Genomic DNA, 26,689 nt, shown 5'->3' with positions numbered 1-26,689 from the left:
TTTTATTTGTGTTTGAGAATTTACAGAACTTTTTTTTATATGGTTATTCCATAAATATGATGATATATATCCTTGAGACATTTTGGGAGACGTAATCTTTATTTTTCTTCTATAGTTAGATGTGATAAATAAATTGATTTGATGAGTGATGTATAGTTTGGTGTATGAGTGGAACCCAATTTCCGCAACTGACAAAAAACATAACAGGCGAGGCTAGGAATGTGCAAAGACAAGTTGGTCGCTTTATCCAATCTTAATTTGAGAAGCATGATTGATTTAGGGATCTGTGCTCTCTCTTTTTTTTTTTTAATTTACTTTTTCGGGTTGCGCTTTCCCTATCCATCCATAATTTTGTGGTGTTTAGTCTATTTATTATTCATACAAGAATAAACAAAGACGCAACTGCAATGGGAGGTTGCAATCGGGCTGATTCGAATGGACTCTGTCATGATCATCAATTCGATAACTATATAAGGTTTGGGTCGTTTATTTGCGATTCGGTTAAACCTCATCGAGTGGATACACGCAAGTGTTACAGTGAGAAAGCTATCTACTCAAGTGTTACAGTGAGAAAGCGGTAATAGGGGTTTGTTGTCGCAGCTTGCACATGCTACGAGGTGCTCATAACGGGAGCTCACGATTTCAGCTTGCACATGTCATGGGGTGCTCACAAGGAGAGCTCGTGGTCTCAGCTCACATATACCTAAGGAGTTCACATGTGGGGGTCACGAAGTCCAGCAAACAGCCCAGAACAGTACACGTGTCCTACATGTATAAAGTCTACTAAAAACGTCAATTCTATAAATAGTAATCATGTATATAAATATTCAATTGTCTTATTTAATGAGACACAACGAAAAATTACTCAACTGACCCTGATTAAGACTTTTGGATTCAAATAAACTAGGATTCAAAATTTTTAGGATTGGAATTAGTTTGTGTTTCTATTTTTTCAGATTTTTTCGGTTTAGAGCCTTTCAAATATAGTTTTTTTATTTGGATGGTTTTAATTGGTCTGATGATGGATTCAAGTAATTTTTAAAAATTTAAGTTATAAATAATTTAATTTTCAATGTGATTAATAATTATAAAACTTATATTTGCATATAAATATATTTACATTAATGTAATTTATTAAAAAACTAAGAATTAATAATTGAGGTATATTATAATAATCAAATGAGAATGACAAATGTATAAAACCCTAGAAGCTAAGAGTACAATCCTTGGTGTCCTAGCGAAAACAGTGGCTGCTGTGGCTTGGGATGATGGAGAGTGGTGGCATCAACGGGGTTGGGAGAGACGAGATCTCCCTATTAGAAGAGGAACTTACTCAACTATCGGTCAAAAGCTCGATGGTGGAGCCAAACGGTAAACCTTCTCTGATCTGTTCTGTTTGGACAAATAAATCTTATAATCATGATAGTTTTAAAGCACAGATGAAAAGTATCTGGAAAACAAAGGAAAAGTTTGAGATTCAATTGGTGGGGCAAAATCTTTTTTTGATAACGTTTGAATCAGAGGATGATTTAGAATCTGTGATGGAAGGCCAACCATGGTTGTTTAGGAAGAATTTAATTATTTTTGACCGGATTTTTAAGCCGACAACGAGAGACCAAATTACGCTTGTTTCATCTTCGTTTTGGATCAAAATTGGACCCTGTTTACCAGAGTTTGATAAAAAGGATCTTCTGCATGCTGTAGGGGTCACGTTCGGTGGAGTGATCAGATCTGAAATTAGCGGTGAGTTTTGTCGCCTTAGAATACAGCTCAATGTGCAAAAACCACTTCGTAGAGGTATATTTGTGTCAACAGGGAATGGGAATAAATGCTGGATCCCTTTCAAGTATGAAAAATTGCCAACTTTCTGTTTTGGATGTGGAAAACTGGGGCATGGTCTCCAGGACTGTACAAGCATTACACCTGCGGAGAAAATTAGAATTAGAGAGGATCCACCTTACTCTTTGGCATTAAAAGCAGAATTAAATTTGATTGGGAAGGAGAGTCTGAAGTTTAATGCTTTATCAAAAAAATCACAAGTGCAATGTTCGTATATAGGAGTTGTAAACAGTGAACAAAGGAGCGATATGATGGAAGGAGTACAGGAAGATGCTTGGCTGGAAACTTTAGAAGCAGGTTTACAGATACAACAGAATGAAGAAACAAATGGAAAAACCACAAAAAATAGAAACGCAAATATATTGAAGCAGGGCAGGGAAGCTAGGTGGAAAAGAGTTGAACAAATAGAAGTGATGAGACAGTATGAGGCAGAGAGTAAGCTGCAGAAACAAAAATGGAAAGAGTTGGTACAGGAGGATTACGGTGTAAATGGAAATAGGAAGGAGCAATTAAAAGGATGAAATTTGGCGATCAATACTTAACACAGGAGACGGACATCAATTTTCCAGTTGAATCACCTAACCAGAATGAATCGGCGGCTGCCAAAAGGCAAGTCGACCGGTCGCAATGAAAATCATATGTTGGAATGTCCGTGGATTGAGGAGTCCACGGGCAGTGAGAAGGCTTCGGTTTTTACTGAAGCAAAATAATCCTCAATTGGTCTTCCTCATGGAGACTAAGGTTAGTGGAAAGCAAATGGAGAAAATTAGGAGGAGGTGTGGGTTTATGAATGGGATAGATGTAGATGCAATAGGTTCGCGGGGAGGCATTTGCCTAGCATGGAAAGAGGCGGTTCAAGTTGAGCTCAAAACTTTCTCAACCAACCATATTGATGTGCTGATCGAAGAAGGAGCTAGTAAAGAGTGGAGATTCACCGGCTTTTATGGATCCCCTTACTCACAGAATAAAAATGTTTCATGGGATTTATTAAGATATTTAGGACAGGAACAAGAGCATCCTTGGTTGGTAAGTGGAGATTTCAATGAAATTGCTTATTCCTTTGAAAAAATGGGAGGTCAACCGAGGGAGAAGAAAAGGATGGAAGTGTTCCATGAAGTTCTAAAATAATGTTCTCTTATTGATGTGGGATACTCGGGTAAATGGTATACATGGGAAAGGGGAAATTTACCGGAAACAAATATTAGAGAAAGACTTGACAGGAGTGTAGCAAATGAAAAATGGATGGAATTTTTTCCAACAGGCAATGTACACCACTTAAGTCTTCATTTTCGGATCATTGTCCTCTTTTAATTAGTACCAATACTGAAAGTAATTTGAAGAGAATCCCAGTTTTTAAATTTGAAGCATGGTGGACTACAGAGAAAACGATTGAAGAGGAGATAAAGAGTTCATGGGAATCATCAAATGGATCTATTTTTGAAAAGATAGGAAAATTACAGACCAATCTGACAAGATGGGCCAATTCAATAAAGAAAAAACAAAAGGGATTGACCGGAAAACTTACAAAAGAGCTTGAACGATTATTGGAGGATGAACGAAATGATGATACAATGGCTCAGATTATTGACAAGAGAATACATCTGAATATGGAGATTGACAAAGAAGAAATGTACTAGGAGCAAAGAGCACGGGCTAACTGGCTTAAGTTGGGGGATAAAAATACGGCTTTCTTTCACAAATTTGCCTCAATGCGAAAACGAATCAACACAATTAGCAGGTTGGATACAGATGATGGGGAGGGGATCTATAAGGAATCAGAAATAAATGCAAGTGCAACAAAGTATTTCCAGGAACTCTTTTCAACTAATGGCATAGGAGACCTATCTCATCTTCTATCAGGTATCAACAACATTTCTTCAGATATTAACATGGCCCTTTTAGAAAAGTTTTTGGAAGAAGAGATCTTTAGTGCAGTAAAAAGTATGGGACCTACCAAAGCACCTGGTTATGATGGTTTTTCGGCATTATTTTTTCAAAAATACTAGGATATTGTGGGTAAAGATGTTGGGAAGTTTTTTTTGGAGTTTCTGAACAATGGAAAGGATATTGAAGATCTAAATTTAACAGAGATTGTTCTTATTCCGAAGTATTCCAATCCTACCAATCTCGCCAATTTCAGACCCATTAGCTTATGCACAGTAGTATATAAAATCATAGCCAAATCTATTGCCAATCGTATGCAGACAGTTATTGGAAGGTGTATTGATAGTGCTCAAAGTGCTTTTGTTCCTAGGAGGCTTATTTCGGATAATATCTTAATAGCCTATGAAGTTTTACACACACTTCGTCAAAAGCGTAATGGGAAAAAAGGTCTCATGGCGTTAAAGTTGGATATGAGTAAAGCTTATGATAGAGTCGAATAGGGTTTTTTGAAGGTAGTTATGGTCAGTATGGGATTTGCAGAGGAATGTGTATCACTAATTATGCGATGTATCTCTACAGTATCTTATATAGTTTCCATAAATGGTAAAAGAGGCAGAGTTTTTAAACCTACCAGAGGACTTCGACAAGGTGATCCGCTTAGTCCTTTCCTTATTTGCAGGCGAAGGACTTTCGTCTTTAATCAGAATCGCAACTCGGGAAGGGCTGATAAAAGAAGTAAAGGCCAACAGAAGAGGTCCGACAATTTCACACTTATTATTTGCAGACGACTGCATGTTGTTTGGTGAAGTGACTAAAGACAGAATAAGAATCTTAAAGGAGATTTTGAAGGAATATGAGATTAGTTCTGGTCAATGTATGAACTTTAACAAGTCCTCAATTTTTTTCAGTTCGAATACAACGGAAGCAGATAAAGTTAGCATCTCGGCTGAATTGGGGATAAGGTGCTCGACTAATATAGAAAAGTATCTTGGACTGCCAAGCATGGTTGGAAGAAAGAAGAAGGAAGCCTTTCAGAATCTAAAGGACAAAATTAAACAGAAGATAGATAATTGGAGTACACGTTTCTTATCTCAAGGAGGCAAAGAAGTTTTCATTAAAGCAGTACTTCAAGCAATCCCTATTTATGCGATGACATGTTTTTTGCTACCAAAATCTTTCTGTGAGGAGATAGAAAAACTGTTTGCCAGATTCTGGTGGCAGAAAGGAAAAGGCAAAAAAGGGATACATTGGTGCCAATGGGAATATATGTGTAAGCCTAAAGAGGAGGGAGGTATGGGTTTCCGAAATATGGCGCAATTCAATATCTCATTATTGGCTAAACAAGGATGGCAGATTATGAATAATCAGGGTTCTCTTGTTGCGCAAGTTTTTAAAGCCAAATACTTCCCAGAAAATGATTTTTTAAACTCCCAGTTAGGAAACTCTTGTTCTTATGTGTGGAAAAGTGTTTGGGCAGCCAAAGCCTTATTGATAACAGGGCACTGTTGGAAGGTGGGAACGGGTTCTAGTATATCCATTACTGATGCTTGGATTCCAGATTCTGATAATTTTAAATTGTCGTCAGGAGTTAATTCTATGCGCGTTTCTAAAGTAAATGAGTTAATCGACAGTAATAGTAGAAGCTGGAATGCAGAGTTGATTAACAATACCTTCACTGAAGCAGATGCTAAAAGAATCCTTAGGATCCCGCTGGCACGATCACCGCATGAAGATTTTCTTATTTGGGGAGGGGAGAAGTCGGGTGAATTCACGGTACGAAGTGCCTATCAACTATTACAGAGATCGACTGATAATCCTAGAGCTTATGCTTTACAAAACCTCTACAGAAAATTTTACAAAACACTTTGGAGCCTGAATATACCAACAAAAATAAATATCACAATGTGGCGGCTATCATGGAACTATCTGCCTACAAAGGTAAATCTACAACACCGAAAATTAACAGTCAACACAAGGTGTCCCCGATGTGGAGAAGGAGCTGAAACGATGAATCACTTATTCCGTGACTGTGCTGTTACAAGAGAGGTATGGAAAACGTTATCATTTCAGAACATTATGATGTATCAAAGCGAGGATTTTGTACAATGGCTCACCTGGGCGCTAGAGCAGTTAAACCCAAATCAAAGTCGACTCTTTTGCTATGCACTATGGGCCATATGGGGAGACAGAAACAGAAACATACATGAAGGCAAAGTTAGTAATGGAATAGAAGTTGCAAACTTTGTTAGTAATTGCATCATTGAGTTAACTGATCTTGAACAAAGAAACTTAGAAATAATGAAAGGAAATAAGAGATGGACACATCCACAGTGGGAATCCATAAAGATTAATTTTGATAGTGCATATAATCAGATTCAGAACCGGTCAGCCTCAGGTGTTGTAGCCAGAGACTCGGAAGGAAAAATTCTTTTTCCTGCTCAGAAATCCACAATGGAGTTCCATCTGCTTTTGTTGCTGAAGCAATTGCCTGTCGGAAAGCAGTCCAAGTAGGAGTTGACCATGGTTGGCATGCACTCATTTTTGAAGGAGATTCCCTCGTAATAATCAAGAAATGCAACAAAAAGGATCATGACAGATCAATGGTAGGGGCATATATTTATGATATACAACAGAAAATACTAGAAGCAAAAAATATCAGATTTCTTCACACACCAAGATCTGCAAACAACCTTGCACATATCCTTGCAACAGAGACGCTAAGAAGAGGAGAGGAATTTTACCTGGAAATGGGCGTTCTTGATTATGCAGAGACCCAAGCATGGCATGATGAGCTGAGTGAACCAGATTAAGGAAGCATCGAGAGATGGAGTTTGGAAGAGAGAAAGTTTTCAGAGCAATAAAGAAACAGAAATGATCTGCTAGGCAATTTTGACATATGGAAACGTCAAAAGGAAATTGAAATGACAGGGTGAGAGGATGACAGATTTCAGTAGCTTCTGATTGGGCAACGGATCGACGCATTAATAGCTGGTTCTAGAGTTTTCTTTTAATATCTAGATATTTTGTTAGGTGAGGGAACCTGTTTCTGGGCCGATTACTTTGTGCCCGTTTCTTTTTTTGACTTTTGCTTTAGTTTGTTTGTTTTGGACTATTTCAAATAGTTTGAATGTTTTAATCAATAAAAGCCCAATCTGGAATTTCAAAAAAAAAATAATTGAGATATATTTGCTTGTATATATTATATAAAATTTATGAAGAAACCAAAAAGTTAGACTATAATATATACATATATGTGAAAATAAAAAACATCGAGAAACTCGAAATAGTATATTAAAACACACAAATACCATTAGATATTAGTATCAGGACAAAAACAATACGCTTGTCAATATGGTACTAACTATCTTGATAGAGATATTTAATACCAAAAAAAATTAAAGTGCTTCTTATACGTAAAATGAATGATTATATAATATGTGTTATACTATACATTGATATTGACAGTAGGAATGATATCAAAGCAATAAGAAAGAAAATTGAGAACATGCAAATTTTACGTAGAAAACCCTTATTGGGAAAAACCATAGGCAGAGGAGAAGAAATTCATTAATGTTGAAAAACAACAATACAAAAGATTTGCGGCTATGCGCAATTTATAAAGGTTTAAACAACCCTTTTATAATCAACGTCTAATAGAAGAAGTATAATCCTATACATACTCTCAACTTGTGTGGCAAGGTCTGTACCGTTGTGGCTCTGCCCCCTCGCCCCACAGATCCCCAATTTTGCCTCTTGATTTTATTTCTTTAACAACTGAGTTGCACCTCAAACTTTTTAAGCCAAATCAAATGAGATTCGGATCACACAACTCTACCAATATGAAAATGAATTTTATAAACATAATTAATTTTATTATATGATATGCATAAATGTTGTATATGAAAATATGAAAATATAATATATTTAAGTTCGAGTTTGAAAAAAGTTTTAAATTGTGTAAAAATATTTTTTTATTGTTTATTATATTACTATATTGACAATTGAATAACTTTGTAACACCCGATTTCCATTAAGTTCAGAAATTTAGAAATAATTGAGGGATTAAATTGAGACAAGACATAATTTGGTGACCTCTACTGGAAAGTCAGGAGGAGAAAATAACCAATTTAGGATTTGGTGGAAATCCAAGGCCGGTTTGGTTGGATTTAAACCAATTGACTCTTTAGTGGGGAACATAAGGATTGTCAAAGAATGGATTTTATACAGTTGGAGGCTGTACGGGAAGGGCTATAAATAGCAAAAAATGACTTCCTGAGGGGGCTTCTTATTAATTTTGTTTAATTTTCTCCTCTCATTCATCTTTTTCCTTGGTTGCTCTAAGGAAGTGATGGATATGAGAAGTTTTACATGGAGTGATGGTCATGAAGAATTGCTTGGAAAAGTAGAAAACCCGAGAAACTTGTAAGGCCCTTAGTCCTTTTGTGTATGTAAGATTAAGAAAGTAAAGTCAAGGATTCCCAGAAACCTTTCTAAGGGTTCTGTAACACCCCTCACCGGAATAAGGTTACCAGATGTTACCAAACAAAATAGGGCAGTACACGTTATAACAGAATAAAACATTCCATATATTTATTAATGATGTTATACATAACTAAAAACATGCTGTGCATATTTTAAAGAAGTTAAAACGAGCTTTAAACCTTTTAAAATTTAGATAGAGTTTGAAGTTATGGACTAAATTATAAAACTTTAAAGCTTTGGATAACTATCGATACCAAGTAAATAGGTGTCGATATTTTATAATGAGTATCGATACGAAAATATATATCGATATCATTTCGGTATTCTGCCAATTCAAAGTATCAATATCATTTTCAAGGTATTGATATAATTTAAAAAATACCGATACTAAAAAAAATTATCGATACCAAATATGTATTCTTGAGATTGTTCAATTAGTCTTGTATTGATTCTTTGGTCCATTCTATCGATACTTATGTCAAAAAGGTCAAAAATCACAAGTTGAAAAGTCCATTCCATGCGCAAACCTAACTTATTTCATATACACATATAGGTAGCATTTATCATGTATAAAACTAATTCAATTCACTACAATATGCCAAAAACAACACTTAAAACCATCTATCCTAAATGTCTAACCAATGTGCCACAATTGGCACTCCAAATCAAACATTCACAAGCTATCAAACAATACTATTTAAGCACCATTCAATATCCGTATGCATATAGAATACAATCAACTAACCTTAACTGGCTTATACAAAATGAATCATTTCAATTAAAACATCATTCATCATTTTACAAACTTCTACCTATCTTTAAAGTCATTTTACCTTATCCCACATTATAAATATCAGACTAGTCTATCCAGTTGGTTCCTAATAAGTTACTTTACAACTTAACTAGCACAGTACTTTAGACAAACAAGGTGTACTATACCTTTGGCGATAATTCATATCATACTTTCTCGTTTTTGCTTAACACTATCTTTTCCTTTAAATAATAGAATATCCTAAAATAAAATCTTCATTTACTTATATGGCAGTTACAATATGCCCACACCTATGCATCAAAAGAAACATATGGGCGGATTACACTTCGCCAAACAAACTATTTTGTCATTGTACGCCAAAATCTTAGGTTCGCCAGACTTGGGGTGTGACAAGATAGGATTAGGAATAAATCGGATGCCATTACAACGGGTTTAAGAGACTCTACTTGCACAAGCATGGAGTTACTTGTATTTTAGTTTTTTTCTATTTAACCCTTGGAAGATGGGGTTTACTTTTGAGTAATGTAGATGTATAGCCCAATATTTGCCCAACCCATCACAAAATTAAACCAACCCTAACCAAACCCAATTTAGCCCAACAGACTAAAACCCTAAGTCCAGCCCAAACCTAAACAATTTTCAGCAAAAAAAGAGAGGAGAAGAACCCTAGCCGCCGCCCCACCTTGGCCCGCCACTACCAGTTGTCTGCCACCAGCACACCCACTTGCCTCCACCACTCTATGCCTGCAAAAGAAGACAAAAAAGGACAGCAAAGAAAAACACCAAAAAATGAAATTCTTTGTATTTTTTTTTTTTGGATTTTGGGGCTATATAAAAGCCCTATGGTCATTGTAAGGAGGGAGGATTTTGATGTTTTTTGGAGATTTCAAAGGGAAGAATCGGTTGTATTTTGGGGGACCCTTTTTTTATTCTTCTCTCTTTCAATTTCCTAACCAAAAGCAAACAATTGATATCCGAAATACTACAATCTTAACATCAAAAGGCAGAGATTCGAACACCCAAAAATCAGTAAATCAACAAGTCAAAAATCAGAACCGGAAACCTAAGGTGGTTGTGAATCTATTCTTGTTTTGTCTTTTGTTCTATTTTCCCATATATATATATACTAAAAAAATATAAAAATAACAATATAATATAAACATAAAAAAATAAAAAAATAAAAAAAATATTTTTTTTACCTTTTCGGTGGCCGGCGCCGGCGAGCCTCCGGTGGCCGTCCGGTGACCGGCCCCCCTGGCCGGATTTTCCTTCCCCCCTCCCTTCTCTCTCCCTTCTCTCTTCCCTCTCTCTTCTTTTTTTTTCTTTCCCTCTCCCCAAATGATTTTTTGGTTAGTTTAGGCCTTATATAGCCCTCCAAAACGACGTCGTTTTGGGGGTTACACTTAAGCCCCAAAACGACGTCGTTTTGGCCATGCCCGACCCATCCGACCCGACCCGCTAGAGGATCCGCGTGTTCTCATTTGAATGGGATATTTATGCGCGCAGTCCTTCCGCTTTTTCAGGGTTTTGCAATTAAGTCATTTTCTTTTTTCAATTTGGCCCCATAATTTCTCGCGCTTTTTGATTTAGTCCCCGCTAATGTGCTGCGTTTTAATGGAATGGAATAATTGTTGTTTCGGTCCCCCTATGTTTTGTGCGCGCTCAAATAAGCCCATTTCTCTTCATTTCCTTTCACATTTGCCCCACAACTTTGTTTTTAATTCAATTTTAGTCCTTTTTTCGTTTATTTTTATATCTTTATTAAATATCCTTGTTATTTTTATATTATTAGTATTATTAGTATTAGTATTATTATTATGTATTAATATATATTTTTATTATGTACGTGTATACATATATATATATTTTCATATTTAATATTTTTATTTCATTTTTATTCTAATATTTTATTAATCTTATGTTTGTTTCTTTTATATTCCAATGTTATCATTATTATTATTATTATTATTATTTTATTAGTTTATGTTTTGTTATATATTTATATATTTATAATACGTATATATACTTGACATATTTGTATATACCTCGGTAATATTATTACTAGTTTTTAATATACGCATATATTACCTAAATATTTTAGTATTATGTATATTCTTCATGTATTATATATGTGTCCTTAATACTATACTTTATTTGTGTCATGTTTTTTTATGTCGTATTATTATATTTTAATTTTATATTATATAATTATATGTACATATATCTTTTATATATATTATCATTGTATATATTTTAATATTATTAGTTATATTTTACACTATTATATATATATTTCTAATATTATATTGTATATACTGTTGTTTATATATATATGTGTATGTATTTATGTAGTGTAGAAAATAGTTTTATTATCATTCTTATCATTTCTAAGGTATGCATATACTATATATGTTCTACGTATGTTATATGGATTCTTAATATCGCTAAATATATATGTCATCATCTTATATATTATTTATATTAAAATATTTTAATATTCATAATTTCAAATTGTTGATACATTTTTATAATATATTTACGTACATACTTTTCATTTATTATAAATATACTTTTTATATTTTTATATCTCATATTTTTATGTATACATAGGTATAAGCATAAATACATACATCTTAATTCATATATGTATATATACGTACTTATACATACTTAAATATATTTTTCATATTTCATAATTTTTATATACTTACATATATTTATGCATATTTTACATCATATACATACTTATATATATTCTTTATATTCTTAAAAATGCTTTTTGTATACTTCACATATTTTATAATTCACATACATATATTTTATATTATCACAATTTGTAAATATATATAAACACATATTTACATTTTTATTTTTATAATACTTACCGATTTTTTTATATGTATATATTTATCTATGTTTTCATATTCTATAATTTATATGCGTTTCTTATTTTATGGCTAAAAATTATACATGTATATACATTTTTACATAATTGTATTTATCGTCATCATTGTTATTTGGTGTTTGTTTATTTATCCATGTACACTTGTGCTTTTTCTAAAATGTTAGTTCTATTTATTTATTTGTATGCTTTATTTATGTAATCGCCTCGTCATTTCATTTTTGCCTATTGTATTGTTGTTACTCACTTTACTTTGCTTACCTTGTCGTATTCGTTATTGTTTTGTCAAGCATTAACACCAAGCATCAAAAGGAAAATTTTCTAAATAAGGCAATATTTCGCGTTTGGAAAATCGAGAAAACGTGCCCTAACGTGCTGGGTTTCGATTTCTCGTTCGACTAAATAGCCAAATATCCTCTTAAAGCTTCAAAGTGTGGTTTCATTAAACTATAAGGTGATATTGGTTTCGATGGTTTAGAGTATCGTGTCCTAACGTGCTGGATGTGATATTCCTTCGGAACAAGAGAATCTTATATTTCAATTCACGTTATCAGAGTTTCTTTTAAGGATCGTATTTTTAAAACTCCTCAAATTTTCAATTTTCGACACTAAGACACTAATTAATCAACTAGGTACCAATTTTGGGCGTATCGAGGGTGCTAATCCTTCCTCGTGCGTAACCGACTCCCGAACTCATTTTTCTGAATTTCGTAGACCAAAATCGTTGTTTAAATAAAATTAAATCATTTATTAAAAACAACCACTTTTTGAGGTGACCCGATCACACCTCGTCAAAAAAGGATTGGTGGCGACTCCCGTTTTCATTCTTTTTTTAAAATCCAAGTCGACCCCGTTTTCATAAAAAAAATGGTGTCAACAGCTTGGCGACTCCGCTGTGGACGAAATGAGAGAGTCAAGCCACGTGTTGATTATTTCTTGTCTTTTTGTTGAAAGTGGAAAATTTGATTTAAATTTACGATCCTTTCATTGCATCACTTTTGTTTTGAGATATATTTTTTATTGTGTTCTGTATTTTATTTTATACCTCTGCACATTGCATTGCATGACCGCTGGTCACACCTTTTTAAGTGGGAGTGAGAAACTACGCCTTCGTGAGGTTTTCACCTCCGCATGGGATAGTGAATCGCTTCCGGGATACATCCGTACCTATGTCTTCGTGAGATTTTCATCTCCGCATGGCCATAGGGAAATGTATTCCCCTGAACTGAACTCGGTCCATATGAGCCTATAATGGGTGAGGATCGAGGAATCTGCTGGTTCAGGTACCCTTACTCTAGAACCAAACCACATATAGAGAGACCTAGGAGCCTACCCTACGTAGAGCCACTCCAAACTCGAATTGCTTTATTTGTTATTTATTCTGCACTAACGTGTTTTGTTTTTGTTTATAATTGCATTTTATTACATCATCCTAGGAAGGAGGTGTTGATTCATATTTGATTGCTAAATAGAACAGTTTGTCATAAGAAAACAAATTTTTTGATAAAGTGGATTATAACACGGTTGTCTAAATATGGTCCAAGTGAATACATGAAAGAAGGCTGATAGTCCGTGAAGAAATACAAGACTTTGCTTCATTGCCTGAAGACAGAAACTAACAAAGATTATTCGAGAGCTGTCATGTCTTGACTTTCTTAAAGGAGCTGAAAAGTATCATAGAAATAAGTGAGCAACGAGTCGCAGCCTGGATCAAGCAAAAAATGAGTTAATATAGACATCTCTTGGAGAATTCGTCAGACTCGACCATAAGATCCAGATATGAAGAGGAAGAAAGGTGTCTTCACTTGGAATATGAGAGAAAGACCGTGTATGTAGTCCGTTTTATGTAAAGGAATTTGTTTTCTAGAAAAGTTGTTCCAATGAAATTAAATTCAGAATAAATGTCTTCCTTTCTTTTTACATTCATGCATTTGCATTACATTACATCAAAGAAAAGAATGTGTTGATTCGAAATTCGATTCCTAAATAGAATAGTTTGTCATAAGGAAACGAATTTCTTGATAAAGTGGATTATAGTGCGGTCACCTGAATATAGTCTGAGTAAACACGATGAGAGAAAGCTGGTAGTTCACGGAGGAATACATGATGTAATTTCTAGAGATTCAAGCCAACGAAGGCATGACGAGAGAAAGCCGGAAGTCCACGAAGGAATACATGACTTGATTTAATTGCCAACGAAGATTATCCAAGAGCCGGCACTTTTTGATGAATATCATGGAGATAAGCGAGCAAGAGATCGAGGCTCAGATTAAGCAGTAAGGAGCTAGCAAAGGCATCTTTTGGAGAATTTACAGGGTTTAACCATGAAGAAAATATCAGCGTTTACTTGGACTATGAAGGGCAATACCACATATGTAAACTATTTTCATGTAAAAAATTTGTCTTCTAGAAAAATTATTCTAATAGAATTAAATTTAGAATCAACGCATTCTTTTTCTTTGCATTCTTTTCATGCATTGCATCACATCATATGCATTAATAACCATTTAAAAAAAACTTAATCGAATAAAATCATTTCAGTTAACCTGGAAACCCAACAAAGTTACGGCACCCGAGCTAAGGCAAAAGTTATGGACCAAAGGTTGGAGAAGCTAGAGCGACTTCAAAAAGAAATGCAAGACCAGTTGCAGGCGCAAATGAAAGAGCAAATGGAAAAGATTCAGCGTGACATGGTGCAAAAGATGGAGGAGTCCCAAAATGATCTGGTGGCTAAGATGACGCAATTATTGAAGGGAGTAGATAAGGGTAAAGGTCCTGTGATTGTTAGTGAAGAAGAAAACAATGGTGAACCACTTTATCCTCCAGGTTTCACGCCTCCGCATGCGCAAGTACAGACTGAGCTGGTTAGGCCCCAGCAGTTCCAAGGCGATGCTTCAATCCCAATGAATTTTCAACCCGGAGCGGGCTTTAATCCCAGTGATAGCCCGAATAATATTGCTGTCCCAGATCTTGATGAGATGGTTGAAAAGGACAAGGCGAAGGAGGAATTTCCAAAACAATTTGAGGAGAAATGGAAATGGATAGAAGAGAAGTTTAGGGCAATAGAAAGCATCGAAAGCTATGGAATAGATGCAAAGGATCTGAGCTTGGTTCCGGACTTGGTGCTCCCTTACAAATTTAAGATGCCGGAATTCGAGAAATACAACGGGACTAGTTGCCCAGGATCCCATATTACTATGTTTTGTAGAAGAATGACGGGGCATATTAATAATGATCAATTATTAATACATTGCTTTCAGGAAAGTCTTACGGGAGCGGCGTCAAAGTGGTACAATCAGCTGAGCCGAGCTAAAATTGCTACTTGGAGGGATTTAGCACAGGCTTTCCTGAGACAATACAATCATGTCTCAGAAATAATGCCTGACAGGATAACTCTGCAAAATTTAGAGAAGAAATCAAACGAAAGTTTCAGACAATATGCGCAGAGGTGGCAAGAGGTGGCGGTTCAGGTGCAACCACCACTTTTGGAAAAAGAGATGACGACGCTTTTTATTAATACTTTGAAAGCCCCGTTCATCACTCACATGTTGGGAAGCGCTTCAAAAAACTTCTCGGATATAATCATGAATGGTGAAATGATTGAGCATGCCATTAAAAGTGGAAAAATAGATGGAGGAGAAAATAATAGGAGGGTACCCCCGAAGAAAAGAGAAAATGAAGTGAATAATGTGAATGCTTATGGTAGGTCAATTACCGTGAATCAACCAAAGAAAGTGGTTGCTAATCAACAGGGATCATCAAGACAATAGTCGGGAGCTAGGCAAATTACTGAAAAGCCCCAATTCACGCCAATCCCGATGTCATACAAGGAGTTGTATCAGACTTTATTCGATGCACATGTTGTTGCTCCCCGTTACTTGAGTCCTCTACAACCCCCGTATCCAAAATGGTATGATATGAACGCGCAATGTGATTATCATGCGGGAATTTCTGGGCACTCGATAGAAAATTGTACTGCCTTCAAGAAGGTAGTAGAAGGACTTATCAATTTAGGTGTCGTCAAACTTGACGACTCACCTAACGCAAAGAATCCGTTACCTAATCACGCAGATAAGGGGGTGAATATGGTTAGCGAAGGTACGGGAGAAGAAGTCAAGACTGACATTGCTGAAGTAAAAACTCCATTGAAACGGGTCTGGAAAGAAATGGCGAAAAGAGGGTTGGTTATTTCAGATTCTGAGGAAGGGCATGAGATGGGAAATTATTGTGAATTTCACCATAAAACAGGGCATGAAATCCAAGAATGTGAAGGATTCAAGGCTTTGGTTCAAAGCATGATGGATAACAAGGAGATGAGGTTTTATGAAGATGCGAAAGAAATGAGAAGCATATGCGCGACAGAGTTGGGAACAAAGGCTCCAAAAATAAATCATCCTGTGGTCATTATCTCACGCCCTAGGGGTAATGAGGTTAGGGCTCAGGTAACACCGAAAATTGTAATCCAGAAACCATCAAATTTCTCTTATAGGGATAACAAAATGGTGCCGTGGAATTACGGGTGTAATGTGACCATTTTGGGAAAAGGAGCAGAAAGAAATCAGGAAATAGGTTCTTACACGCGCAATGGAAAAAGATATGACGCTCAAGCAGAGTCGTCCAGGGAAGAGAATTGGAAGAAAGAACAGAGGAAAGGGAAAGCAGTAGAAGTTGAGCCATTGGTAAATGAACCAATAAAAGAAGAGGAGGCAAATGAGTTTTTGAAGTTTTTGAAACACAGTGAATACAGTGTTGTGGAGCAACTGCACAAACAGCCAGCCCGCATTTCTGTATTAGCTTTACTCCTAAACTCAGAAGTACATCGGAATGCACTTTTAAAGGTGCTAAACGAAACATATGTGGCTGACGATATTTCGGTAAACAAGCTGGATCGGTTGATCAACAATATTGGTGCTGACAATTTTATCTTCTTCAATGATGATGAAATACCATCCGGAGGAAGAGGTTCTACTAAAGCCCTGCATGTTACTGTCCGATGCAAAGGGTACACACTCCCGGGGGCCTTGGTTGATAATGGATCTGCACTAAATGTATTGCCTTTGTCCACTCTTAGTCGATTACCAATAGACAGTTCGCACATGAAAGCATGCCAGAGCATAGTAAGGGCATTTGATGGAACAAAAAAGAGGTTATGGGGAGAATTGAGGTACCATTAAGGATTGGCCCAGTCACTTATGAGGTGGATTTCTTGGTAATGGATATTAAACCCTCCTACAACTGTCTATTGGGGAGACCGTGGATACACTCAGCAGGGGCAGTACCTTCATCATTACATCAGAAGGTGAAGTTGGTATCGGAGGATCGGTTGGTAACAATAGATGCAGAGGAGGATATTATCGCAATGATGACTAGCGATGCACCTTATGTGGACATCAACGATGAGGCACTAGAATGTTCTTTTCGGTCGTTAGAATTTGTGAACGCGATGTTTATTGCGGAGGGAAATAGAATTCCAGTACCGAAAATATCCAGGACCACTGAGATGGGATTGCGATTGATGGTAGGAAGAGGAGCCTTACCCAGGAAAGGATTGGGAAAATATCTTCAGGGAAGGATTGAGGCACCAATGCCGAAGGAAAAGTTTGATAGATTTGGTTTAGGGTACAGGCCAGACATAAAGCAGAAGAAGAAAGAGGTAGAGAAGAGACAAGAGAGAAGAAGGGCGCGTTTGAATGGACATGAAGCTAAGTGTGAGCCTTTAACCTTTCCCCACATATCTACATCTTTTGTGTCGGGAGGATTTATTCATTCTGAATGTGGAGTGTCCGGTATCGGCATGGGAGGAATGTTGGAAAATGTTTATACCAACGCCATAGAAGCAACGGAAAGGAGGGCTTTGTTGGAGATCTGCCCTTATGAGCCTGGAAGCGAGCTAAACAATTGGACTGCTGAAGAAATCCCTGTAGTCTTTAGGGCTTATTCAGAGTAATGCTCAAAACATTCCTGTTGTTTGTTGGCCTAGAAACGATATGAAATCTTTTGTGAAATAGGCATTGGGCCTAAATATCATTATTTTAATGAAATACGTGTCTACGTTCATCTCAATCAGTCATTTTTTTTTCCTTTTATATTTTTCATTTGGTTGATTGTCTTACAAATAATTCTTTCATTTGTAATTCTTTTGCACAAACATATTCATAAATTTATATTCTTGGTATATTCTTTGATATGCCCTCATAGGTCTTCAGATATCAATGACATGAGTGACGCTGCCTCAAACACGGAGCCTATTTTTGAGCAAAAAGTGTGTTCAGAGGGATCCCACGACTTTGAAAATGACGAAGATTATGATGCATCTCCGGACTTGTTAAGAATGATGGAACAAGAGGATAAGCATATCCTACCTCATAGGGAATCGTTAGAAATAGTGAGCCTAGAGGATGGAAAGGAGGTGAAAATTGGAACTGAAATCACCGCAAAGACAAGGCAAGACCTCATTAATTTGCTCCGAGAGTTCAAGGATGTTTTCGCGTGGTCGTACCAAGATATGCCTGGGCTAAGTACTAACATTGTGGTGCATCGTCTGCCCATAAAGGAGGATTGTAAACCCGTTCAACAGAAGCTTAGGAGAATGAGACCTGACATTGTGTTGAAAATAAGAGAAGAAGTCAAAAGACAATTCGACGCTGGATTCTTACAAGAGGTCAAGTATTCGGATTGGGTAGCCAACATCGTCCCTGTTCCCAAAAAAGATGGAAAGGTACGAATGTGTGTGGATTATAGGGATTTAAACAAGGCTAGTCCAAAGGACAACTTTCCACTGCCTCATATTGATACTTTGGTAGATAACACGGCGGGCTATTCATTGTTTTCTTTCATGGACGGTTTTTCTGGATACAATCAAATAAAGATGCATCCTGGAGACATGAGGAAAACCACATTCATTACCTTATGGGGAACATTCTGTTACAAGGTAATGCCCTTCGGATTGAAGAATGCGGGAACAACATATCAAAGAGCTATGGTGACTTTGTTTCACGACATGATGCACAAAGAGATCGAAGTCTATGTTGACGATATGATCGCGAAGTCTAGAACGGAAGAAGAGCATGTTCAGGTCTTGAAAAAGTTATTTTTGAGATTAAAGAAATTTCAGCTCAAGCTTAACCCGGCCAAATGCACGTTTGGAGCCAGATCAGGGAAGTTATTAGGCTTCATAGTTAGCAAAAAGGGGATCGAGGTTGACCCAGACAAAGTAAAGGCAATACGAGATTTACCTCCCCCGCGCACTCAGAAGGAGGTTCGAGGTTTCCTAGGGAGGCTGAATTACATTGCTCGGTTCATCTCACAACTGACAGAGAAATGTGATCCAGTATTCTGGCTCTTAAAGAAACATAATCCGGGTGAATGGGATGAAGAGTGTCAGAGGGCTTTCGATAAGATAAAGCAGTACTTGGCTAATACCCCAGTCTTATCACCTCCAAGTCCAGATAGGCCATTGATATTGTATCTAACAGTGTTGGAGAATTCCATGGGATGCGTATTGGGCCAACATGATGAGACAGGAAAGAAAGAAAGGCAATATACTACCTCAGTAAGAAATTTACCGATTGCGAAATGAGGTACTCATCAATTGAGAAGTTGTGTTGCGCTCTAATCTGGGCAACCCGAAGACTGAGGCAGTATATGTTGTATCACACGACTTGGCTGATTTCAAAGTTAGATCCTTTAAAGTATATGATGGAATCGACTGCTTTGAACGGGAGAATGGCTAGATGGCAGATCTTGCTCTCAGAATTTGATATAGTATATGTCAGTCAGAAGGCCATAAAGGGAAGTGCAATAGCCGATTTCCTAGCTAGTAGAGCCTTGGAGGACTATGAATCTTTGAATTTCGATTTTCCAAACGAGGACTTGATGTATGTGGCGAATACTGAAGAAAATCCTCAAATGGATCGCGTATGGAAGTTAAATTTTGATGGAGCTTCAAATGCTACGGGTAATGGAGTTGGGGCAGTTTTGGTATCCCCAAGTGGAGATCATTATCCTGTTGCTAGCAAGTTGGACTTCGATTGTACAAATAACATGGCAGAATATGAAGCATGTATTATGGGCATTCGTGCAGCCATTGAACGGAACATCAAAGTACTGAGAGTATACGGGGATTCAGCGTTGGTGATATACCAACTCAAAGGGGAGTGGGAGACTAGGGATCCTAAGCTAATCGGTTATAGAAAACTAGTTCTTGAATTGGCTGAGGAGTTTGACGATATCACCTTCTATTACCTCCCACGGGAGGAAAACCAAATGGCTGATGTTTAGCTACTCTAGCTTCGATGATTCAGGTGAATAGACTTGAGGCAATGAGGCCTGTTCAGATGAGTATCTCTGAGACCCCGGCTAATTGCTGCAATATTGAGGAGGAGGGAAAAGATGATTGTCCTTGGTATCAGAGTATCCTACAATATGTGAAGAATCGGGAATACCCTGATCAAGCGACAGAGAATGACAAAAGAACTCTGAGAAAGATAGCCATTGAATATGTCTTAGATGGAGAAGTGTTAATAAAAGAAGGAAGGATCAAGTACTGTTAAGGTGTGTGGATGCTGTGGAGCCAAGAAAATTTTGGAAGAAGTCCATGAGGTATTTGTGGGACGCACGCCAGTGGTTTCACGATGGCCAGACAGATCATGAGATTTGGGTACTATTGGCCCACCATGGAAGGAGATTGTATTGATTATGCCAGGAAGTGCCACAAATGCCAAATTTACGGAGACAAAATACACGCGCCCCCTTCACCTCTTCACGTCATGACCTCTCCTTGGCCGTTTTCCATGTGGGGTATGGATGTTATTGGGCCAATATCACCAAAGGCTTCTAATGGGCATCGCTTCATCTTCGTAGTAATTGATTACTTTACTAAGTGGGTGGAGGCTGCTTCATATGCAAATGTCACGAAAGCAGTAGTCAGCAAATTCTTGAAGAAGGAGATCATTTGTCGATATGGAATGCCTAAGAGGATCATATCCGACAATGCGATGAACTTGAATAATAGCACAATAGCTGAAGTTTGTAGCAAATTTAAAATTAAGCATCATAACTCATCGCCGTATCGTCCCAAAATGAATGGTGCAGTGGAGGCGGCCAATAAGAACATTAAAAGGATTGTGGGGAAAATGACTGAAACCTACAAGGATTGGCATGAGAAATTATCATTTGCACTCCTTGCCTATCGAACATCTGTTAGAACTTCTACTGGGGCAACGCCTTTTTCTATGGTTTATGGAATGGAGGCAGTATTACCCATTGAAGTTGAAATCCCTTCTCTACGGGTGTTATCTGAGCTACAGTTGGATGAAGCCGATTGGATCCAATCTCGGTACGATCAGTTGAACCTAATAGAAGAAAAGAGGCTAAGAGCTATTCACCATGGGCAAATGTACCAGAAACGAATGATGCGAGCCTATAATAAAAAGGTTCGCCCCCGAGAATTTCGTGAAGGGGACTTGGTACTAAAAAAGATTCTTCCTATGCAAAAAGATTTTAGAGGAAAATGGATGCCAAATTGGGAAGGCCCTTATGTTGTAAAGAAGGCATTTTCTGGTGGAGCTTTGATCCTATGCGAGATGGATGGCAAAAGTTTACCAAATCCTGTAAACGCAGACTCCGTCAAGAAATACTTCACTTGAAAAAAAAAAAAACTTTGGAGAGGCTAAGGTGAAAACCCGTAAAGGGCACTTTGAGACCAAAGAGGGCTTGAGTCGAAAACCCGGAAAAGGCGACTCAAGTATTGGGCAGGATTGGAACATCAGGATTTGAGCGGATCAAATTTTGATCGGGGATATGATGATCTTCCTTTACTTGAACCAATAAGAAAGGATATGCAACGTCTTGGAACATTGACAGAGTATTGCAGATCTCCTGAACACATGTCAAACTTAGAAGGGTATTCAGAAAGTTTGTACAGAGAAACTCAAGCTGCGATAACTGGGGACCTAGTTCTTATGTGTATTCTTGAAAATACATTATCTTGTTTTTTTTTCTTCCTTTCTTTTTGTGAAAACGCACATTCTCAATCCATTTCTTTGTTACCTTTTCTTTCGCCATCTGTGATGTTTTATTTGAGTTATGATCAGAACTAGCTTTATTCTTATCCATTGTTATGATCTTTTTGCAAACATGTTGCATAGGAATAGTGATTAACGAACTAATGAAACTTTCAGGAAAGAAGTTTTGCACATTACTCTGGAAAATTTCTAAATAATATAGGGACCTGAAACATGACTATTGTTTAGAAAATACCAAGTTTAAAGGGTGAAATATCTAAGAAGGAAAGTCTAAGCTAAAGACTATCCTTTCAGATTTTGTTGTCTAAACATTGATTGAACAAAATGACGAGCTGTCGTGTTAATTACAAAGCTTAAATGAACAAGCAAGCAATGATCATCAGGCAATAGGAAGAGGTTACCTTGGAGAAGAGAGCCTTCACTTGCGCATAAGACTTTGGTACGACACCTTGAGAATGGTGTAGGAAACCAGAACGGTTCAGATCCTATATCCCCGAATTGTGATAAAAGAGGACAGAGGAAAAGCCACATATTTCTACCCTTAGATTACTGTGAGAGAATGATGGTACAAATTTTGGCGTCCCAGTGGATATAACTTTGAGGTTTACAATGGGGACAGTCTGGCTAAATGTTTCTTCAGAAAAATCAGTCAAGCGAGAAGGCTTGTAGCACATCAGTCACAAAACCTTGATAAACTTCGAGTAGTGATAACCTAAGCGAGATCATTCTCGGAAAAATAAAATTCTGCATTCATGCAAACACCATTCACATATGTCTAGTTAGGAGCATTTGTTTCATTTTGATCATGTCATCCTAATCATTAGGCATAATTAGGTTTATTATACAGGTCTTATCTCCCTGAGATTACAGTGGAACAGACCAAAAAAAAATTTCAGATCTTATCTCCCTGAGGTTACAGTGGAGCAGATTGAAGCCAGAGATCTTATCTCCCTGAGATTACAGCGGAGCAGATCAAAGATAGTAATCCTATCTCCTTGAGATTACAATGGAGCGGATTAAAAGATCTTATCTCTCTGAAGTTACAGTAGAGAAGATCACATCAGGTCTTATTTCCCTGAGGTTACAGTGGAGTAGACCGGAGAATTCCAGATCTTATCTCCCTGAGGTTACAGTGGAGCAGATTGAAGCCAGAGATCTTATCTCCTGAGATTACAGCGGAGCAGATCGAAGACACTATCCTATCTCCTGAAGTTACAGTGGAGCGGATCAAAATGATAGATCTTATCTCCCTGAGATTACAGTGGAACAAGACCGAAAAATTTCAGATCTTATCTCCCTGAGATTACAGCGGAGTAGATTGAAGATAGTAATCCTATCTGCCTGAGATTACAGTGGAGTGGATTAAAATAAAAGATCTTACCTTTTTGAAGTTACAGTAGAGGAGATCGTGTCAGGTCTTATCCCCCTGATGTTGCAGTGGAATAGACTGAAAACATAAATTTCGTTCCCTTGCGAAGAAGATTAAAGCTACAAATCAGATCTTCCTGAAGTACAGTAGAATGGATCGAAGCAACAAGGCACAGTGGACGGAATGAGGCTACCTGAAGAAGAGAAGTGTCAAAAGAAGTCGAGGCCCTGCAAGGCTGGGCAAAATTGGTCTTTCTATGTCTTTGCTCTGTTCTCGTTACACGAAACGAGCAAAGAGGGGCAGTTGTATAGCCCAATATTTGCCCAACCCATCACAAAATTAAACCAACCCTAACCAAACCCAATTTAGCCCAATAGACTAAAACCCTAAACCCAGCCCAAACCTAAACAATTTTCAGCAAAAAAAGAGAGGAGAAGAACCTAGCCGCCGCCCCACCTTGGCCCGCCACTACCAGTTGTCTGCCACCAGCACACCCACTTGCCTCCACCACTCTATGCCTGCAAAAGAAGACAAAAAAGGACAGCAAAGAAAAACACCAAAAAATGAAATTCTTTGTATTTTTTTTTTGGATTTTGGGCTATATAAAAGCCCTATGGTCATTGTAAGGAGGGAGGATTTTGATGTTTTTTGGAGATTTCAAAGGGAAGAATCGGTTGTATTTTGGGGGACCCTTTTTTTCTTCTTCTCTCTTTCAATTTCCTAACCAAAAGCAAACAATTGATATCCGAAATACTACAATCTTAACATCAAAAGGCAGAGATTCGAACACCCAAAAATCAGTAAATCAACAAGTCAAAAATCAGAACCGGAAACCTAAGGTGGTTGTGAATCTATTCTTGTTTTGTCTTTTGTTCTATTTTCCCATATATATATACTAAAAAATATAAAATAACAATATAATATAAACATAAAAAAATAAAAAATATTTTTTTACCTTTTCGGTGCCGGCGCCGCGGCGAGCCTCCGTGCCTCCGGTGACCGGCCCCCTGGCCGGATTTTCCTTCCCCCTCCCTTCTCTCTCCCTTCTCTCTTCCCTCTCTCTTCTTTTTTTTTCTTTCCCTCTCCCAAATGATTTTTTGGTTAGTTTAGGCCTTATATAGCCCTCCAAAACGACGTCGTTTTGGGGCTACACTTAAGCCCAAAACGACGTCGTTTTGCCATGCCCGACCCATCCGACCGACCCGCTAGAGGATCCGCGTGTTCTCATTTGAATGGATATTTATGCGCGCAGTCCTTCCGCTTTTTCAGGTTTTGCAATTAAGTCATTTTTTTTTTCAATTTGGCCCATAATTTCGCGCTTTTTGATTTATCCCGTAATGTGCTGCTTTTAATGATGGAATTTGTTTCGGTCCCCCTATGTTTGCGCCTCAATAAGCCATTTCTTCATTCCTTTCAATTGCCCACAACTTGTTTTATTCAATTTAGTCCTTTTCGTTTATTTTTATATCTTTATTAAATATCCTTGTTATTTTTATATTATAGTATTATTAGTATTAGTATTATTATTATGTATTAATATATATTTTTATTATGTACGTGTATACATATATATATTTTCATATTTAATATTTTTATTTCATTTTTATTCTAATATTTTATTAATCTTATGTTTGTTTCTTTTATATTCCAATGTTATCATTATTATTATTATTATTATTATTTTTATTAGTTTATGTTTTGTTATATATTTATATATTTATAATACGTATATATACTTGACATATTTGTATATACCTCGGTAATATTATTACTAGTTTTTAATATACGCATATATTACCTAAATATTTAGTATTATGTATATTCTTCATGTATTATATATGTGTCCTTAATACTATACTTTATTTGTGTCATGTTTTTTATGTCGTATTATTATATTTAATTTATATTATATAATTATATTACATATATCTTTTATATATATTATCATTGTATATATTTAATATTATTAGTTATATTTTACACTATTATATATATTTTCTAATATTATATTGTATATACTGTGTTTATATATATATGTGTATGTATTTATGTAGTGTAGAAAATAGTTTTATTATCATTCTTATCATTTCTAAGGTATGCATATACTATATATGTTCTACGTATGTTATATGGATTCTTAATATCGCTAAATATATATGTCATCATCTTATATATTATTTATATTAAAATATTTTAATATTCATAATTTCAAATTGTTGATACATTTTTATAATATATTTACGTACATACTTTTCATTTATTATAAATATACTTTTTATATTTTTATATCTCATATTTTTATGTATACATAGGTATAAGCATAAATACATACATCTAATTCATATATGTATATATACGTACTTATACATACTTAAATATATTTTCATATTTCATAATTTTTATATACTTACATATATTTATGCATATTTACATCATATACATACTTATATATTCTTTATATTCTTAAAAATGCTTTTTGTATACTTCACATATTTTATAATTCACATACATATATTTTATATTATCACAATTTGTAAATATATATAAACACATATTTACATTTTTATTTTATAATACTTACCGATTTTTTTATATGTATATATTTATCTATGTTTTCATATTCTATAATTTATATGCGTTTCTTATTTTATGGCTAAAAATTATACATGTATATACATTTTTACATAATTGTATTTATCGTCATCATTGTTATTTGGTGTTTGTTTATTTATCCATGTACACTTGTGCTTTTTCTAAAATGTTAGTTCTATTTATTTATTTGTATGCTTTATTTATGTAATCGCCTCGTCATTTTATTTTTACCTATTGTATTGTTGTTACTCACTTTACTTTGCTTACCTTGTCGTATTCGTTATTGTTTTGTCAAGCATTAACACCAAGCATCAAAAGGAAATTTTTCTAAATAAGGCAATATTTCGCGTTTGGAAAATCGAGAAAACGTGCCCTAACGTGCTGGGTTTCGAGTTCTCGTTCGACTAAATAGCCAAATATCCTCTTAAAGCTTCAAAGTGTGGTTTCATTAAACTATAAGGTGATATTGGTTTCGATGGTTTAGAGTATCGTGTCCTAACGTGCTGGATGTGATATTCCTTCGGAACAAGAGAATCTTATATTTCAATTCACGTTATCAGAGTTTCTTTTAAGGATCGTATTTTTAAAACTCCTCAAATTTTCAATTTTCGACACTAAGACACTAATTAATCAACTAGGTACCAATTTTGGGCGTATCGAGGGTGCTAATCCTTCCTCGTGCGTAACCGACTCCCGAAACTCATTTTTCTGAATTTTGTAGACCAAAATCGTTGTTTAAATAAAATTAAATCATTTATTAAAAGCAACCACTTTTTGAGGTGACCCGATCACACCTCGTCAAAAAAGGATTGGTGGCGACTCCC

At 36.1% G+C, this 26,689-nt stretch overlaps 1 protein-coding gene across 1 annotated transcript; it reads left to right on the top strand.

The window, feature by feature from the left end:
- The first annotated feature begins 1,268 nt into the window (after positions 1-1,268).
- Positions 1,269-2,360, top strand: LOC107943395 (uncharacterized). Its single transcript, XM_016877147.1, has one exon. It carries the CDS (start codon positions 1,269-1,271, stop codon positions 2,358-2,360), a length of 1,092 nt encoding a protein of 363 aa, XP_016732636.1.
- The last annotated feature ends 24,329 nt before the right edge of the window (positions 2,361-26,689 follow it).

Source organism: Gossypium hirsutum, chromosome D04 (assembly GCF_007990345.1).
Source record: "Gossypium hirsutum isolate 1008001.06 chromosome D04, Gossypium_hirsutum_v2.1, whole genome shotgun sequence".
NCBI lineage: Eukaryota > Viridiplantae > Streptophyta > Magnoliopsida > Malvales > Malvaceae > Gossypium > Gossypium hirsutum.
The sequence above is the reverse complement of the archived record's forward strand: the minus strand, read 5'-3'. Positions and strand labels throughout refer to the sequence as shown.

Bases quoted from the DNA above. Each gene is read 5' to 3' on its own strand.
- LOC107943395 (XM_016877147.1), top strand. From the start codon at position 1,269: ATGGAGAGTGGTGGCATCAACGGGGTTGGGAGAGACGAGATCTCCCTA.